Below are 18,354 nucleotides of genomic sequence, written 5' to 3'. Positions count from 1 at the left end.
ATGTCCTACAGTATATGGGCTGTAAGGAGTCAGCCGTGTTAGCTGATTTTGTGGTGTACAGTAGCAGGGACAGTGCTGTTGACTGGACTCCTGGGTGTAGTGTGCTGTTCATTTTTTATGTCTTTTATACAGTTTCTTTTAGCTTCCGTTACATGCTGTGTACAGTATAGTCTCTCCTCTTTTTCTCATAAGCGGAGTTTGATATTCGAGCCAGGGGGGACAAAAATAAAATAAAACTCATTGTAGCAGCTGAGACCTGGCCTACCACTTGGTGAACACAGGACGAGCACATATGGACAAAACAAACATAACATGTATGTTTATTTTTAAAGCAGATTTTAAATTACATTGTAACAATTTAACAATCCGCCCTTATGAAATCCAATCGTGGCACGGCTGTCTTGGAACGCAATAGACAGACGGTGGCGGGACGCCCCGACACTTAAAGTCAACTAAAATGTAACAGTGAACAATCAGCGTTGGACGTACATTCTGTTGAGATGCCTCTCCAAACGCAGAAACGAAGCGCAGTCACACCATAAAACGTTAAGACACGTTGAGAAAAAAAGATCCGTATTTTGCCGTAATCCAATGACACGGAAAAAAAGTAATCCACAGCGATCAGTAGATCCACTTCGCCGTTTAAACAATGTGGAATAAAACGTATAAAAGTCCAAATCTACACAAAACGCGCAATCAATTAGTAAGCTGACATCACATTTATATACATGGCATTTAGGAAACCATTATTGCAACGTTGGCACGGTAAGATGTCCAGACTACTGCAACAGTAATTGTCATTTTTTGCGTCCTGCATTTGCGTCGACAATGGTCTCAGGTAAAAGCCAGAGCCTTGAAAAAAATATTTTTTTACTAAAGCAGTAGGCCTATATGAAATCAGATGTATTACCTACCACCATTTAGTTGTTTTGTGTTATTTAAAATATCTGTTCATGCCAGAAGTAATTATTCCACTCATTTTTGAAACAATGCAATTACCCGTTTCAGCCACCAGGGGGGCAGTGCTCCCCCTGCCAACCAGCACCTTGCAACTTTGTCAAGCAAGCTCTCCAAATATTACTCAACCAGGTTCACCTGTACTCAGCCTACGACAAAGCTCTCTCTTGTGGGCTTCCAGCTGGCCTCACACTCAGCTGGCTTTAGACCACTTCCCTCTCACGAACCAGCCATTTACCTGAGAGGCCTTCACTACTCTCCTCACCACCTTGCCAACGTCCAGAAGTACCCTGGTTCCTGTCAACACGCCTCCAAAGCTGCATCAGGCACCTCACTGTGTCCAAGTTGTCAGTGGAGATAGATTTATGTGCTCATTGAATAATAATACAATAATCCACTAAGTGTCAGCCAACTCTGCCATATGCGTCTATTATTAGCCTTTTATCTCGGTCACTGTCGCCTCTTTCCAGGCTTCCGTCGTTCACTCCTTCATGAAATTTATATATGCATGCATTAATAGTATCCTTAATATTTCAGTGGATTTAGCCAAAAATAGAGTTTCCATTAGTGCCACACGCTCATTACATTCCCCCGCAGGAGTACGAGGGCACAGAGTGGAAACAAAGCTGCTGACTTTATTTCACTAAATGTTGATGTTTTCCCTGTGCTGACCTACATCCATCATTGGTCATAAGAAATGAGCTTCTGCTTGTTAAAGTGAGGCCCTGTTCTCCTGACCGGCTGCACATTATTAGCCAAGCAACACCTGCCAGTTCTGAAAGCAACCTCTGATTTATTAAAGGTGATATTAGTCTGGCAGATGCAGTTAGCGGCCCTGCAGGAAGGCCGGGGTACAGACAGAGATGATAATTGGAAGTCAGACATGCCTTCTTCAAATCAGATGTGAGAGGACAAAAGGAGAGACCAACGTGATTAAAGCTTCATGCATTTGCTTTGCAAAGATGGTGACGTCACTACTTGTTTGTCAAAGACTTCAAGAAACCCACTACAGGTCAATAACTCAGCCTTTAAATATAGTTTTCTCTACCATTATAAGGCTTTTAAGCTTGATTTATGGCTCTGCGGAGGCTCCATGCAGAGCTTTCGTCGTAGCCTACGTAAGTGACCCTCTTAGGGTAAGACCTAGGGTTGGGTACCGTTTGGATTTTTACAATTCCGATGCCGAACCGGTACTTTTAAAACGATTCTGATTCCTAATCCGATTCTTGAAAAACTGAAAAATGACATCAAAGATGTAATATGTTTACTAGCGATCACGTTCAGTGAATGGTTAATATGCTTTTACGTCAGTTTTGGTGAGCCCAGAGGGAAATATATGGCATTTTAAAAGTAGCCTACATTTACGCTAGCTAGCTAACGGTAGACTACGGAGAAGGTTTGATATTTTTACGTTTGTTTCGGAGCGATATTTCAGTCGACACATTAAGTGGAACCGAAATGAGGAACCAAAATTTGAGTTCTAATCTGGTCATACCGGTTTGCGTGGGAACCGGGTTTCCTAGTAAGATCCCGTCTCCCGGCCAAATACGTGCACCTACGTCTTCCACAAACCTAAGGAAAACACTGAAATACATTCATTACATATAGCATTCAGTCAACTATGTTTATGAGGACAACTGGATTATATGCAGTAGAAAATGATTAGGTCATATTTTCAGTAATAGTTAAATGAACCAAAGAGCCTCTACATATCTACCTCATCAGTTCAGTGTTTATCATGCCAGAAAAAAATGGTCTCATTATCCAGTTGTCAAGTTGCATGCATAATGGGAAATGGAGTCAGATGAAAGTCACCCAGTTCAGTGTGTGCCAGTGTAACCATATTTTATGTTTTTGATATTGCATATCTGTATTTGTACCTATTTCTTTCTGCAGCAGGTGTCACTAAAGTTGCTCAGCAAAACACATTCAGTTTCACTTATTTCACAACTGCCAATCAACCATCATGCAGAAGAACACATGAAAAACATCTGTTCTGTAATATTTCATGTCTACAGTATCATAATGTAGCCTACCGGCATGTACCCTTTTGGAGACAGTAGGACGTGCCATTAGACAGGCATAATAACCTGTGCGGTTATTGGCCATAACAGCAACTGAAATTATATGAAATCAGTGTCGTAAAAAACAATGCATTCACACACAAAACGCACCCAGTGAGGTCAGATCACTCAACTCAATTCCACAAACATGACACAAGTGACAGTTACTCAGATTACATCAAGATAATCCGATAAAGTGCGCATAAACATACTTTACCTCCACGACAGCCTTTTTGAAAAAAAAAAAAAAAAAAACCTGGACAGTGTTGGGAACGTCAGAAGCTCTCGGTTAATCAGTTACTTCCATGGATGTTGACATAATGTCGTCTCTTTACTGTTGGACTTTACGGATTCATACAAGTCTCTAAAGTAACTTTGAGCGGCCGTGTGAGGCAGACCAATAGCACACATCGGCCTCCCGTCCTGGGTTAGGGTACTCCAACAGCGAACAGCAACGCAACACACTGGACGTTTTTAAATCATGAATGTTTTAATAACTCGTAGGAGAGTTTCCTCCAGAATTAAGACGTACCTTCAGTGTTCATAGAAGAGTTCAAAGCTGTAATCCGTCTGAAACGGAGTGGGTGGAGCTGCGCGGAGCTGCACACTGCAAAAAGTAGTCCATCTGAGCATTTGGTTTAGACCAACCGCAGGGCTAACTCATGCGTTGTAATGGCTACTTTTTTACAGCGTGCATGGTATCTCTGTCGCAGGTAAATGGACCTGCAGTGTTACTTCTGGCGGTGGACATGGTCATAACGGTGTTTGTAGTTTTTCTGCAATCAATGAGTCGTATCATTAAGCAAAAACGAAAACATGTCAATGCCACTTTCTAATAATGCACACGTTATAAAGGGTTTATAAATGTCAACTATTGGTTTTATTCATTACGAATGAATGGCTAATAAATGAACATTAAATCATTCATTTGCTGAAACTCGGCTTTAAATGTACATACATTACATTCCAGCTATCCTCATGACCTACAACACTTTTTGGACTCTTCAGGATGTCTACAACATGTTTTAGGCCAAGGACCCCTAGACAGAGATACAGAGCTGGGACCCCCCCCTCCCCCCCCCACTACATATTGTATGAAATTGAGTTGCGTATTAAACTGGGCCTACAATAATATGTAGGGTGGCCTTTTTGGGGTGCATATAACACTAAGCTATTCAAATATATTGACATTTACATATCCATCATGTTTTAATGTTAAACATACATGTTTATGTAAATCCTTAAGCCTAACTCTACCTGTGGATGGCTACCTTACCTACAGGCCAATAAGCCTGTCATCAACGTAAAAAAATTAAATAAAAAAAACAATTACATTTATAAACAAATCACAAATAGGCTGATTTATCTTTGCTATTAATATGTTGGACTCATGTTTATGTATATTTTTATACATATTAACTTTTTTTCTTTTCTAATGGGTATCGTAGCTTCCCGGCCCCGGCAACTTCGAAGAAGGAAACATGGAGGACCACACGTATTCAAAATCACATAATAAATTAATTGAATAAATTAATTGTTCTTGTTTCAATGTACTCTTCTTCCTTTCTTTCCGATGTTTGTTCGTTGACTGTAGTGTGTCGGTTGAATTCTTGTTTTGATTCTGTCTTTCCTATTTCTTTAATGTCTTTGTTTAGTTTCTTGTTATTCACTTGTGTCGGTGTTGTATGGTAAGACCCCTTGGAGATGAGATGGTTTATCTCAAGGGGTTTATACTGATGAATAAACGTGTACAACAGTAAATCCCTCTGTTTGGCTTATGGCCACTTACCCTCTGGAAAAAGAGCTGCAGGGGATCTGGATTAAAATCCATGTACTAATGACATTTATTAACGGATAACCGACATTAATAATTACATTGCTACAAAAATAGAGAGGACGGACACCAACCAAAGGAATTAATCACAACTTGCCAACCCCAAATGTGTTCTTATTGATGACTTATAACTGCTCCACAAATCATAAGTAAATGGTTTATTAATAATTACTGACACCTTCCAGTTCCAACGCACACATCCTTATAAAGGTCAATTTGCACAGGTTGATGGCTCACTCTGAATCAATGCTATTCTGAAATAAAGTGAAGAACTCACTTGCAAATGTATTCTAAACACAGCTTCATTTCCTTCAGGAACGTTGTAGAAGCAAGATAGGATTTACTTTCTAGAGACACGGCGTACTTGTATCAAACAGTATGGACATGTGACATGTTTCCAATCCCCATACCATATTCTTGTTCGGTATTTTCATAAGACTTTAAGACTGACTTGATAAAATGTATGGTTAATGCAGCGTGAGGAAACATCACTGCAAACATATGGAGCATCAAAAGTCAGTTTCAGTCCTTTCTGCAGACATAAATCTTCCGCCGTAAATTAGACATTACGGATATTAAAATTGCAGATGGATAAGACAGCTGAAACAGAGGGGATAGATGTAGAGAGGAGAAGAGAAGAGAAGTGACGTATGAAACGTTATCTGGAGGGGATCTGAGATTTGTACCTCTTCCTGTTGGCTGTCTCCAGCCTTGTTTGTTCCAATTTGGACATGATACTCAGTGTCTCATGTGCTGGAGTTGAGAGGGTGAAATCAAGTGTGTTGCCAGTTTGGAGTGTGGCAGGAGATTTCAGGAGGGAGAGATCAAAGGGGGATAAGAGAGAAATAATTTAATTAAACTTCTCTTTGGGGGGCATCTCTAGGAAGTGGTAGTGTTTCATGGAACTACAAGGGCGGAGGTGAGGAGGTTTTGGATGGGCTTTATGGAGTCTCACAGTGTGATGGAGAGTTTCCACGGAGCAGACAAGAGCTATGAAAGCTTTTCATAGGCCTATAGGTGGTCAGAAAAGGCTCTCATATTTATCATATTTAGGCATTTTGATTGGTTGTTGTAATAATTAACACTTGGTTGTACCGCCCTGTACAAGACCCATGGAGGCCTTGCATTACCACATAGGTGAAATTTACAGGGGGGATGGGGGGATTACAACCATCCCAATAATCAAAACTGTCCAGTGCACACAACCCCCCCCCCCCCCCCCCCATTATCTAATAATAATTTCCTTTACATAATTAAAGACATTTGCACCATAACTTGATGCATAAAAGGCATTGTAGAAGTCGTTGCAGAAAAATTCACCACAATGCAGGAAATGTAGTGTTTGATATGCTCAAACCCCCCCCCCCAATGTTGATGCGGATGAGCAGATGAGTAACGTCTTGTGAGAGATCTATTCCAGGCCCAGCAGTCAGAGATTAACCCCTGGCCTGGGATCATTACGTCAGATCCCTTTAATCCCACGCAATTTAGCAGTGGCAGGGAGAAGGTCTCTCAACTACAACTTCTCCAACAGGTGAAATGCATGCTGGTCCTGTGGTGGTTTGTTTGTGGGAAAGACACATGCATACACAAATGAATTGAAATGCGTAGCCTACTTGCAGTTCAACTCATCGCAGTGCTGCTAAAATAATGCCATTGCTTGGTGTAAATCAAGTATGATGATGACAGTGAAGGTGGCCGTGGTGGTGATAAGTATGATTGTGATGTGTTGTACAACAGGCAGTGTGCAATTTAGTTTGCTAGTGCAAGCAACATGAGCATGTCCGTGCAGAGTGATGCAACAGCTTGCGTCTGTGTACTTTATGTATGTATGTACGCACTATGTTGTGTTGAATTCATTGAACAGCAGATATTGTTTGTTTGTCCAAGACAAATTTCCTTTGGGATAATAAAAATCTATCTTATCTCATCTTATCTTAGTATCCTAACAATATCCTAGCAGTAGCACAAGTACCAACAGCAGTAAAAAGACAATGCTCTTTTGCTTCCTGTTTTTATGTCAGCTTTTTGTCGACTTCTACTGGTCATAGGAAGTACTACCACTGCTCAGACAGTATGTCAGCCAGCAGAGGGTGCCTGGACCTGCTGTACTGTTGGTTACTCTCTCTCTTTTGAGTGATTGTGAGAAAAGCCAAAGATGTGAACATGGACATAATGCAAAATGAATTTGTTATATCTGGGTATTGTAGTTCTTCTGTGTGAAGCAATGCTCAGATAAAGACTCAGAGAAACTGGAGCTAAACACTGCTATACCAACAATAAAGATTTGATTTAAAGGTGAATTCAAATGAGCTTTTGATTAAAATGCACAGAAAAGGCTCAGTGGTGAATACATGAATGAATCCATAACATGAATGAAAACTGTGGGGAAAGGCCGGACCTTTTGGGGAGTTCATTTAGAGATATGTCAGGAAGAGGAAGTCATAATGAAATATGTGGGCAGTCATTACACAGCAATTAAGTTAAATCAAAAGCTGTTATTACCAATCAAAAGTTATGTCAACACACCAGACTAGAATGTATTAAACCACACATGAAAGCAAGGATTCAAAAAGCATTTTTCTACTGCTCATGTTAATAACACTAAACATTACACTACAGTATATTATATTACTATACTACAACCTAATAATACATATGGCAACACGGTTGGACTCTTGAACATTAAATCAGAGTTATGGCTGTGGCTAAGACCCAGAACACAGAGGATCACGACACGGACACTGAGAGGAAGTTTTAATGAATGTTCACAACAACAACAAAAAAGGCAACGAAGGCAGGGACAGCTTGCAGCGCTGGTGGTGGGGACAGGATAGCAGCGGGCGAAGCAGAGTGTAGTGTGTCCAAAACATTCACAGGGATCCCAGCTGAGGGTGGCACGGCAGAGAGGCGAGGAGCTGGTAGAACAGCGGCAAACGGCAAACAGGTGTAGTAGTGTCGGTCTGAATGAAGAGAGGAGAAACAGATGAGTGCGGAGCAAGAGGAACAAAAAGAAAGGCAAAAAAAACTTACAGGAGTCACGACGTAGTTCAACAACAGAGAGCCAAGTTACCACTTTGGTAATCGTAACGATCTGGCGCCGAATGCAGGTTCCCGCCGGGCTAAATACTGCAGCCGTGATTAGGAGAATCAGCAACAGCTGGGCAGATGAGATAGAAGAATCACAGGCAGCAGTGCAGGTAGGTAGATCGCCCGGCCACGCCCCTTGACCTACATTCCGCCGCTCCGGGAAAAAGGGAGAGAGAAACAGACACAAACACCCCAAGGACAGCTGTCCCACGACAGAAGCGTTGCAACAAACCTTTCACGAAATGTATATGCAATATTTGATTAATAAATGAGCATGTGCCTTGGGGATAATGATGTCATCAGGGTTATTGTGGGAAAGCCTGCGTTACACACTGGGTCATCATGGAGTTTGAAAGTCTAATGAATGATGTTTTGGGAGCTTGACCTATACGAGGGACAAACAGGCAGGATTTAAAAAAGTTTCTTTCAAGCCTCTCAACTTTGATCAAGAGCAGAACCAAATGATCGTGGAGTACTCCTTTACAAAATTATGCCTGTACTTCCTGTAGTCAAAACACAGTACAACAGAGACATAACATCAGGTTATCTAGCACACTCGCATTGCTAGAATTGTACAACGTTTTTTTGTGGAACAGACTCAAAAACTTACCAGAAGCAAACGAAAGTAAGAAACCAAATCAAATCTGACTAATATCTTTCCCTCTGAGCTATCACATCATATCATATCTGGGTAAGATGATAGTTACGTAGTTGTAAATATTGCAACAGTGAATTAAAATCACTGGTCTATGGAGGATTTGCAAATCGCGACATTACAGAAACAGAAACAAAGTCACTTGAATTAATCAGATTAACAGAAATTCTACTGAAGATATATACAATCTGGTTTTGTATAGCCGACCTCTAAAGACTTACTGTACATCTTACTAATGTATGGCAGAAAGACACAACAACATGCTAAACTATCGCTGCATTTCTATAATAACAGATTCATAATTATGTCTGCTGTGAAAGACTAGATGTTAAGTGCTTTCTTGCTCCTGAACTCAGATAAAACTGAGATGCTGGTCATTGGCCGTGCTCGGTATAGACACCAGCTTCATCAGGTAGCAGTAACTCTAGACAGCTGTGTGATATCCCAAAGTTCAACAGTTAAGAACCATGGTGTTACGTGCTTTACAACCTTTTCTTTTTATCAGCACATTAAAGGTATCACTGAGATCGCCTTCTTTCACTGACTCAACATAGCTCAAATCAGGTCTTTCTTATCCACGGCTGATGCAGAGATTGTAATTCACGCCTCTGTATCATCCAGACTGGAATGTTTTCCTGTCAGGCCTGTCGCATGCTAGTGCTAAAGTCTTCAAATGGTTCAGAATTCTGCAGCAAGAATCTTAAAGTGCTCATACTGTGCTCATTTTCAGGTTCATAATTGTATTTAGAGGTTATATCAGAATAGGTTTACATGGTTTAATTTTCAAAAAACATCATATTTTTGTTGTACTGCACGTTGCTGCAGCTCCTCTTTTCACCCTGTGTGTTGAGCTCTCTGTTTTAGCTACAGAGTGAGACATCTCACTTCTTTACCATCTTTGTTCGGAGTCGCACATGCTCAGCTAGGTAAGGACTACTAGCCAGTCAGAAGCAGGATATGAGGGCGTGCCACGCTAGCAGCTAGGCGAGCATTATAACGTGTGTTCCAAAGTGACCACGTTTGTCTCTGAAGTAAAGGCTGGACTACAATAGAGCTGTTTGGAGCAGTTTGTGAACAGTGTTTTCTGTTGGAGATGGTAAGTCCCTTTGGGGGGGACTTTGGGCTTTTTCACTTTGTAGACCTATTACATGCACAAAAAGATATACAACACAATAAAGGAAAGGGGAAAGGCCAAACCGCATAGTATGAGCACTTTAACTAAAACTAGAAAAAGTGACCATATTACACCAGTTTTAGCTTCCTTTCATTGGCAACTGATCCAAGCCAGATAAACTTCTGATGACTTACACAATTGTAAATGTCTCTTCCCAATCAGGACTCTCCTCCAATCAGGACTCTCCGCTCTCAGAATACAGGACTCCTGTCTGTCAGCAGGCCACAGGGCCTTTTCCTATCGGGCCCTCTTGTTCTGTAATAACCTCCCTGTAGACATCAGTCTGATTCTGAAACTCAAAATTCAAACCTATTAACTTTCAATTAAATGTGCATTCTTTCATTATCCAGTTCCATTCCCAGTCTCAATGTTCAAATTTGAGCTATAGTTCTTTATCCTGCTTCCTGAAGGCCACTGCATTTCAATCTCTTTTACAGTAACTATCCCTGTGCTGGACCATCAGCTGTCCTCCTCATGTGTCATACAACGGCCAGTGCGCAATTTTGTTGTTGTGTTTTTGTTTCATTCTCTCATCTGTGTGAATTGTGTGCTTCAGTTTTGCTTCCTGTGTGTTTGTGTGTCCTCTCCTGACACGTAGAAGCTGCTTGACATCCTACCGGATCCATTTTCTTCTTCATATATCAATTCTTACTATATATTCTTTGCAAATTTTGCACTCTACCAATTCAGCCTCTTTTTTTTTTTTTTTAACTTATGCAACAGTTACTTTGTATGTATATATTTGTTTTTCTGTATTTATTGTTTATTTCTTATTCATGTTTAATATGTTTGTTTGTTTATGTATGCACCTTTCACCAAGGCAAATTCCACATACGTGTACTTATTGTGGCAAGAAAACCTTTTCTGACTTTCTGTTTTTGTCATATGGATTGTGTATACTGTACTATTGTTATGTTGGTTATTCTCAGTTGCTCTTCCTGAGGTTTATTCCACTTTTTAGGGGGGAGTTTTCCTTATTCAAAATAGGGATAGAGTGTTGTGTGTTGTACAGATTGTAAAGGCCCTTGAGGCAAATTTGTGATTTGTGACGTTGGGCTATACAGTGGCACTCATAAGTTTATGAACCCATGCTAAAGTTGACTAAAAAGAGGAATAAAAAAATCATCTTTTGTAAATTGATCTTAATGCCTTAATTAAAAAAATCAGGAAAAATCCTACCTTTAAGGACACCAATTTTCTTTGTGAACGAATAATACCTAGAGATTGGCATGGGGTACTTTCCATAAAATCATCTCTCAATGTAAATCAAACCAGCTATTAGGCTAAAACCATGCCAATCTCTAGGTATGGTGAAGGGGATGTGATGATGTGGGGGGGCTATTTTAATTCCAAAGGCCAAGGGAACTTTATCAGGATCATAGTATCCTGGATCCATGAAATAACTGGCCTTTAAAAATAAACATCTGCCTGCCTCTATGGGAATTTAACATAGGGGTGTACTCACTTATGCCACCTGTATTTTAAGGAAGAACATTTATTTATTGACGATACATTATTCATTCACAAAGAAAATTGGTGTCCTTAAAGGTTGGATTTTTCCTCATTTTTTTAATAAAAGGCATTAAGATCAATTTCCAAAAGATGATGTTTTTATTCCTCTTTTTAGTCAACTTTAGCATGAGTTCGTAAACTTATGAGTGCCACTCTACATGTATAAATAAATTTGACTTGAGTTACCTTAACAGAGGCAGTGTTACAGCGGACATGCATCCGCTTCTTCTGTAACTTCCTGCAGCCTGATCACTTCTAAACACCACTCCCCAAGGGGGGGGGGTTGTGGGGGTGCACATACCACCAGGAAGAAGAGAAGGAAGCATTCATGGGAAAATGTGCAACCAGATCATGCAGTTCCCATACTCTCTTCACAAAGGGAGTTCCCATATTCCCTTTGTCAAGAATTCATATGTATACATATTTAAAAGTAATAAGTAAAAGGTTTCTATACTACTGAATATAGCTGCAAAAGTTACTGAACTAGTGATTATGCCTTTGGAGCTCCCCTGAGCTTGAGTCAAACTCCCACAGGCATAAGACAATAAGGGCATGGGCCTGGCAACAAAAAACATACCATCTCGGCATAGTGAATATACACAGCCTATGTTTTTCATAGTAGCACATACTGTTGCTGCCAAATTCACCACATTTGTGTCAGAATAGTGCTTACCACTTCCCTGACACATTAGCACTTTTTTGTTATGTAGCGCTGAGGTATCAGACGTGTAGCTTGAGGTCGTGTTTCCTTTGTGTGATTGTCAGATGGACTGCTATGGTTTCAAAGAACATCATGTTGTCTCCTGCAGTTTACTGTTTGTTCTGCTGGTGATGGGGCTGTGCGGCTAACATCATGTGACCTGATACCCCGCAGAGTCACACATTAAGCTCAGTTTACTCATCATGGAGGGTACTATTAAGCACGGGAAAACAGCTGTAAAATTGTTTTCTGTGGCTCTTGAGGAGCTTTTTAAAGTCTGAAAAAATAACCCTGATGAATCACTGGAGTGCTCCTTTAATACAGTGAATCTAGGACCAAAAAGTGATACCGCCTTTACTTTGTGTATCACAAATACAACTATCTTGTTTATTTAATCGGATGAGCTGAGGGAAATACTGATGAAATACTAAAGGGAAGTCTTCAGTGCTTTCAGTGTTTTTCAGTGCAGCCATAATCAGTAAAAGTAATGAGGGCTAACTTTATTATGGGTCACTGAGTGGTAGGGGTCTGAGTGATCCAACTGGGCTACAATTTCAGGCTTTAGGACCTGGAGGGGGAGGATTGTTGTCCCCTGAATGCTATGGGCGGGACTGGCCTGGATGGAAGATTCCAGTGCAGAGATTTTAATGCTTTGAGAACCGGGCATGACGATTCCTGCAGACAACTCTGCTTCTGACCATTACATACAGTAACTTTACATAGAGGGGGTCAGCGCTGGGGGAGCTATTTGTAAGCAGCTTGAGGATAACCTGCTAAATTATTGAAAGAGGCTAATAAGGTAAGATGAAAGTACTGAGAGTAAGGGGGGAAGGGAGAGTTTGCAGTGTAGTGTTCCAACTGGTGGGAAATGCTCAGGCATGTGAAAAGAGTCCACAAAGTCAGATCTGTGATATGCTGCTTAAGATTCCATTGTAGATATAAGCAGTGTGTTGTTGGATAGGTTTAAAAATGTTTTTAAAAAGTTGAAGAAAATGTCAAAGTATTAGAAATGCATGAGAGTTTAGACATTTAGGGAGTTGGCTGCAACTTTTGACATATATTTGAGTGATGATATATACATATGCAGTGTCTCTTGAGCATGAAAACTGCACAAGAGACTTTCTCATCATTCATTCATTCAAAGTCCCACGTCCAGTTAGAATAACTATTCGTAGCTGCCGAACATGAATGAGAATACATTTTACCGATACTTGGTGTGATTTCAAAATGTCACATGCAGCTCTTCATGAATGCTATTTAGATGACATCAGCAGCATTTGATACATGTATTCATCCCTATTTATTCTGTACTGAACTTGCAACACAGGAAAGATTCATCTTCAAGTACTTATTTTAAAAAGCTATAAGACCGTACTTATACGGTACTATAGACAAAAACATTTAAACTCTAAGCCTTTTTTAAAAAGTGATCTCTATCATGCACATGGAGTTCAGATATCGCTCCATCTTTCTGTGTGGGCATGTGTGAGCCTGTTAAAAAATGTCTAGGAAGCTGCTGAGAGGAGACTCTTGATGTACAGTATATCATCCGTCTCTATTAAGTAGAGTGTGGTTTTCTAAATGCATTTTATAAAGAGGCTGATAGTTGTCCTAATCATCTGTCAGCACACAAACATATTTTTACAGTTTAAAAGACCCTACTATAACTCTATAACTGTAACTGGCCGTATGCACAGGACCTTCTGGAAGCACACATCCCCTCCATATACGTGGACTGGAGCACAAACCTGACATTTGTTGCATGTGTATCAGCACGTCGTCACTTCTTCCAACCCACGTGTAACCAATCAGCATCAACAAGACTTATTCCTCTATAGAACACTTTTGAATTCTTAAATCTTTTGTGCTGCCAAGACATGCATAACTCCGACCTAGCTGGGCATTATTTCAGCCTAGTTAAATTACATCCTGCAGCTGCCTACGTGGCTGTTGCACGCAAATCTTGCCTTTACTGGTAGAGATGTCATTTGAATGGTTCTGGCTAACCCAACTCCCCTGCTATTATACTTAAAAACAGGCAGAGTAAACCCTAAATATGCTGCAAAATTGTCTCCCTGAATTAAAAAAAAGTAAGGTGAACAAAATATTTCAAACTGAAACGGAACAAACATCAACCCAGACAAGACTTTGTCTCTCTCCTTTGGCCAGTAGATTACATTATTGACTAATGTTTGTCTTCATGTCTTCTGTTTTCTCTGATTAGCATTACACAGAGATGTGGATGACAAACCTGGTAGCCCTGGTCCTCGTGGCCACTTCAGCTTCAGATGCCGCCTCGGCTTCACCGGACAAAGTTCTGAGTAACCACGCCACCATCCTGGCTGACAACAGTGCCGAGTTGGCTTTCGGTCTCTACCAAAACATTGCTAAGGAAAAACATGTAGAGAACATCCTCTTTTCCCCTGTAGTAGTGGCTTCCTCTCTGGGTCTGGTGGCTCTCGGGGGCAAAGCCTCCACCGCCTCTCAGGTAAAAAGCATTCTGAATGCAGCTAAGGTTAAAGATGAGCAGCTGCACGCTGGTCTGGCCGAGCTCATGACTGAGGTGAGCGACCCAAAGACCCGCAACGTCACCTGGAAGATTAGCAACCGCCTGTATGGACCCAACTCTGTCACCTTTGTGGAAGATTTTGTCAAGAGCAGCAAGAAGCACTATAATTGTGACCACTCCAAGATCAACTTCAGCGATAAGAAGAGCGCGGTGAGCTCCATCAACGAGTGGGCAGCCAATTCTACTGATGGCAAACTGCCCGAGGTCACCAAGGATGTTGAAAAGACCGACGGGGCCATGCTCATCAATGCTATGTTTTTCAAACGTGAGTGTGTACAAAACCTGTGTATGTGCAGTAGTATTACTTTACGTTTTTTTTCTCAAAATTAATTGTTTTGTATTTTTATTTCTCACAGCTCACTGGGATGAGCAGTTCCATCATAAGATGGTGGACAACCGTGGATTCATGGTGTCCCGTAGCTACACTGTTTCAGTACAGATGATGCACCGCACGGGTAGGTAGAGACAGTCCTGTTGAAGGGTTTCTGCAGGTTTCAACAAGTCAAATTGAATGACTTTTTAAGACCTTTTTAAGACGAATATGAATGAAATTCAAGACCTATATCACAGTATCAAAAAACAACAACAAAAATGTAAAAAGGAAGCTATTGTTTTTCAAACTGAACATTGCTGTGTACTGAACACAGGTTAGAGGCATGTTTATGTCGGTGGTACAACCCGAAAGAGACTCACTGCAAAAACACAAAAGCTGATTGGCTGCAATGTAAGTCGTTATATTTGGACTAGCTGCTTCATGACAGCTTTACGTGCATCCTTATTCAAGCCCTGTGTCGGTTTGGTAACTCGTAACACAATAAACATACCTGCGGTATAGGATAGGGAGATGGTGTTTCACAGTAGAACGTTAAGAGCTTCCCTAAAGTGTATTGTTAGGCAGAGATTGTTAATATTTGTAATACGTTTTATTTGTTTCCCCAGGTCTCTATGGCTTCTATGATGACAAAACCAATAAGTTAAATATCCTGAGCATGCCTCTGGCTCATAAGAAGTCCACTGTGGTGTTCATCATGCCTTACCATACGGAGCCTCTGGACAGAGTGGAGAAGATGCTGACCAAGAAGCAGCTGGATACGTGGATGGGCAAGCTGCAACAGACAGCAATAGCCGTGTCTCTGCCCAAAGTCAGCATGGAAGTCAGTCACAACCTGCAGGTAAAAGATGCAAGAGACTAAAAATGACACCTCAGTCTTAGTCTGTATCGACGAAGTTTCATTTCCGGGATTGTTCAGGTGCCGCCGCAAATGCCGCAGGATGTCCCTTATTTCCGTCACCTTCCTCTTCCTTTGTGTTGGCATTCTAAACTCTGGTGGATTTCTGAGGACTATGGTTAACTGCTCCTCAGATCTCTGCAGGGTAAATCCAGACAGCTAGCTAGACTATCTGTCCAATCTGAGTTTTCTCTCGCACGACTAAAACTACTTTTGAACGTACACGTTCCACCAAAACAAGTTCCTTCCCGAGGCTGTTTTGCAGAGGCACCGTTGATCTGTCTGGCGCCTAGCTCCGCCCAAGACAATTGTGATTGGTTTTAAGAAATCCCAATAAACCAGAGCACGTTTTTCTCCCATCACGGAATGCTGTGTGGACTAGCCTACTCTCACTTTGCCAGACCTTCCTCCACAGCGCTGCAGAGGAAGGTCTGGCTAGTCTACACAGCATTCCGGGATGAGAGAAAAACGTGCTCTGGTTTATTGGCATTTCTTTGGCACTGCAAAATAGCCTCGGGAAGGAACTTGTTTTGGTGGAACGTGTACGTTCAAAAGTAGTTTTAGTCGTGCGAGAGAAAACTCAGATTGGACAGATAGTCTAGCTAGCTGTCTGGATTTACCCTGCAGAGATCTGAGGAGCAGTTAACCATAGTCCTCAGAAATCTAGCAAAGTTTAAAATGACTACACAAAGAAAGAGGAAGGTAACGGACAGAATTTACGGCGGCAACGGAGCAATGCAGGCAGTGGAACATCATAGATATAGACTACGACTAGCAAGACCTTTTTCCGCAGCGCTGCCGAGGAAGGTCTGGCTATGCGAGACTACCTCAGTCTTAACTTCAACTGCTACTTTTATATAATCTGATTATCACCTTAATGTTCTCCTCCTATTTAGAAAAGCCTTGGGGAGTTGGGCCTGACAGAGGCTGTGGACAAATCCAAAGCTGACTTGTCCAAGATCTCCGGGAAGAAGGGTCTCTACCTGGCCAGTGTGTTCCACGCCTCTGCCTTGGAATGGGGAACCGATGGAAACGAAATGGACATGAGCGTCTTCAGCTCAGACAAGCTGAAAAACCCTAAACTGTTCTACGCCGACCACCCTTTCATCTTCCTAGTGAAGGACCAGAAAACAAGCTCCATCCTGTTCATTGGCAGGATGGTTAGGCCAAAGGGCGATAAGATGAGAGATGAATTGTAACCACATTAAGTTAACAGGCTGAATGTGTGCATGAGTGGATATTTTCTATTGCAATATGCTGAGAGAAGTGCAAATGCAGGTTTCATATCACATGAGTGCATTCCTTTACATCACATGCCAACAGTATTCCACAATACACGGCTGAAGAGATGTGTTTAAACATTTTATCCTGTGTTTTAGTGAGCAACGCATTGTGCACACCCTTCCTTTTTAACTTGAAGATTATTTGATATCACTATGTGGCTTTTTTTGCATTGGCAGAACACATTATGGACTTAAGACTTACATTAAGTATAATTTCCCTGATTAATGCCTAAAATGAAAATGCAGGACAATACCTGTGAAACATGATTCCATATGTGCCAGCACAAAAATGGTTTCTGTTGACAAGTCTTAACAGTCTTACTTTTGTAGAGATTTTATGGTGCCTGTTATTTAATTTAACAATATGTTTTAGTTTGTCAAGCACGGCTGCTTTCAATTTGTTAACTCAAAGGATCTTCACAATTTTTTGCCCATCATTTGCACTGCTTTCCACCACAAGCGTACTGTATTTTTAACCAAAAGGCTACATTGCTGTTTTTCTTATTATTGACCCTCCCTGAATGCACTGATCTACACTGGCAAACACACCAAATTATGGCTGATTTAATAACTATCTATGAAACAATGTGTGCACACATGATTTGACAGTTTCAAAATATGGTTTTAGACAGTTAGAAATGTTAAATTTGTTTGCAATAAAAGTGTGAGAAAAACCAAACAACATTGTCAATTAGATTTTTAGATATTTGCTGCTTACATTTACCTTCATGTATTAGAAGACTCTGACTCATTCAGCCAGTCTTGAGCTGTCTGTTGTCTGCTTGCCATAGCAGTTTAGCCTTGGGCAGGTCTGTTGAGCCCAGGCCTCTAGTGGGATTTTCCAGCTGAATAACATGAGAAAATTCCACAGAGTGATTGTGTGACCTCCTGGGCAGCCCTACTTCAGCAAGGAATGTGATAGCGTAGCAAAGGTATACACTATATGGCAAACATTGTGAATTAAACTGTAAATATGCAGACAAAACTAAATATTTTGGTGCATCCAGATGGGTTCTGCAGCTGGACCAATGAGAAAAACACTTGCTAAAAGCAACATCATCAACGCTCCCCCTTAGTGTTTGTATTAGGTTCAGAAAGAAAACTTCTAGAAAAACAGTCAATAATGAGCAATTCATAAATTAAGGAAAAGAGCTAGTAGTGTAGTGTATCACACCACCTAGAGGGCATATGGATTTATGACAGAAAATTGTCTTCATATAGTGGAAAAATTGTATAATTTATACAACAATCTATTTATTGGAGGAGTACATAAAGAATGTGCAATCTA

At 40.9% G+C, this 18,354-nt stretch overlaps 2 protein-coding genes and 1 long non-coding RNA gene across 7 annotated transcripts in view; 1 reads left to right on the top strand and 2 right to left on the bottom strand.

The window, feature by feature from the left end:
• The window catches only part of gdpd5a (glycerophosphodiester phosphodiesterase domain containing 5a), a 34,746-nt gene extending 31,131 nt beyond the window's left edge, over window positions 1–3,615 (bottom strand). For 3 of the 4 annotated variants that reach the window (XM_078266268.1, XM_078266271.1, XM_078266270.1), the window contains exon 1: window positions 3,553–3,615. The gene's annotated coding sequence lies outside the window, so the exon portion shown is untranslated. Of the gene's footprint in view, window positions 1–3,237 lie in introns of all 4 variants that reach the window. The other variant, XM_078266269.1, reaches the window with a different exon arrangement.
• A 3,981-nt stretch (window positions 3,616–7,596) lies between these two features.
• LOC144528310 (uncharacterized) lies at window positions 7,597–8,019 on the bottom strand. The gene is made up of 2 exons (XR_013502883.1): window positions 7,928–8,019; window positions 7,597–7,817 (listed from the first exon to the last, which is right to left on the bottom strand). It is a non-coding gene; the product is annotated as an uncharacterized LOC144528310 (long non-coding RNA).
• serpinh1a (serpin peptidase inhibitor, clade H (heat shock protein 47), member 1a) lies at window positions 7,959–17,748 on the top strand. 2 transcript variants are annotated; one of them, XM_078266844.1, is made up of 5 exons: window positions 7,959–8,054; window positions 14,210–14,819; window positions 14,911–15,009; window positions 15,494–15,726; window positions 16,680–17,748. In XM_078266844.1, the coding sequence occupies exons 1-5, from the start codon at window positions 7,959–7,961 to the stop codon at window positions 16,980–16,982; spliced, it is 1,341 nt and encodes a 446-aa protein (XP_078122970.1). In that variant the 3' UTR covers window positions 16,983–17,748. The 2 variants fall into 2 exon arrangements, with proteins under 2 accessions (XP_078122970.1, XP_078122971.1); XM_078266845.1 differs by lacking the exon at window positions 7,959–8,054 and adding an exon at window positions 12,669–12,784.
• Window positions 17,749–18,354: the final 606 nt, after the last annotated feature.

The sequence above is a fragment of the Sander vitreus genome, chromosome 13, assembly GCF_031162955.1.
Source record: "Sander vitreus isolate 19-12246 chromosome 13, sanVit1, whole genome shotgun sequence".
NCBI classification, from domain to species: Eukaryota; Metazoa; Chordata; class Actinopteri; order Perciformes; family Percidae; genus Sander; species Sander vitreus.
The sequence above is the reverse complement of the archived record's forward strand: the minus strand, read 5'-3'. Positions and strand labels throughout refer to the sequence as shown.

Excerpts from the sequence above, each read along its gene's own strand:
- serpinh1a (XM_078266844.1), top strand. The coding sequence starts at position 7,959 with ATGCAGGTTCCCGCCGGGCTAAATACTGCAGCCGTGATTAGGAGAATC. Across the intron at positions 14,820-14,910 it reads CAATGCTATGTTTTTCAAAC|CTCACTGGGATGAGCAGTTC; the intron begins GTGAGTGTGTAC and ends TATTTCTCACAG. Across the intron at positions 15,727-16,679 it reads AAGTCAGTCACAACCTGCAG|AAAAGCCTTGGGGAGTTGGG; the intron begins GTAAAAGATGCA and ends CCTCCTATTTAG.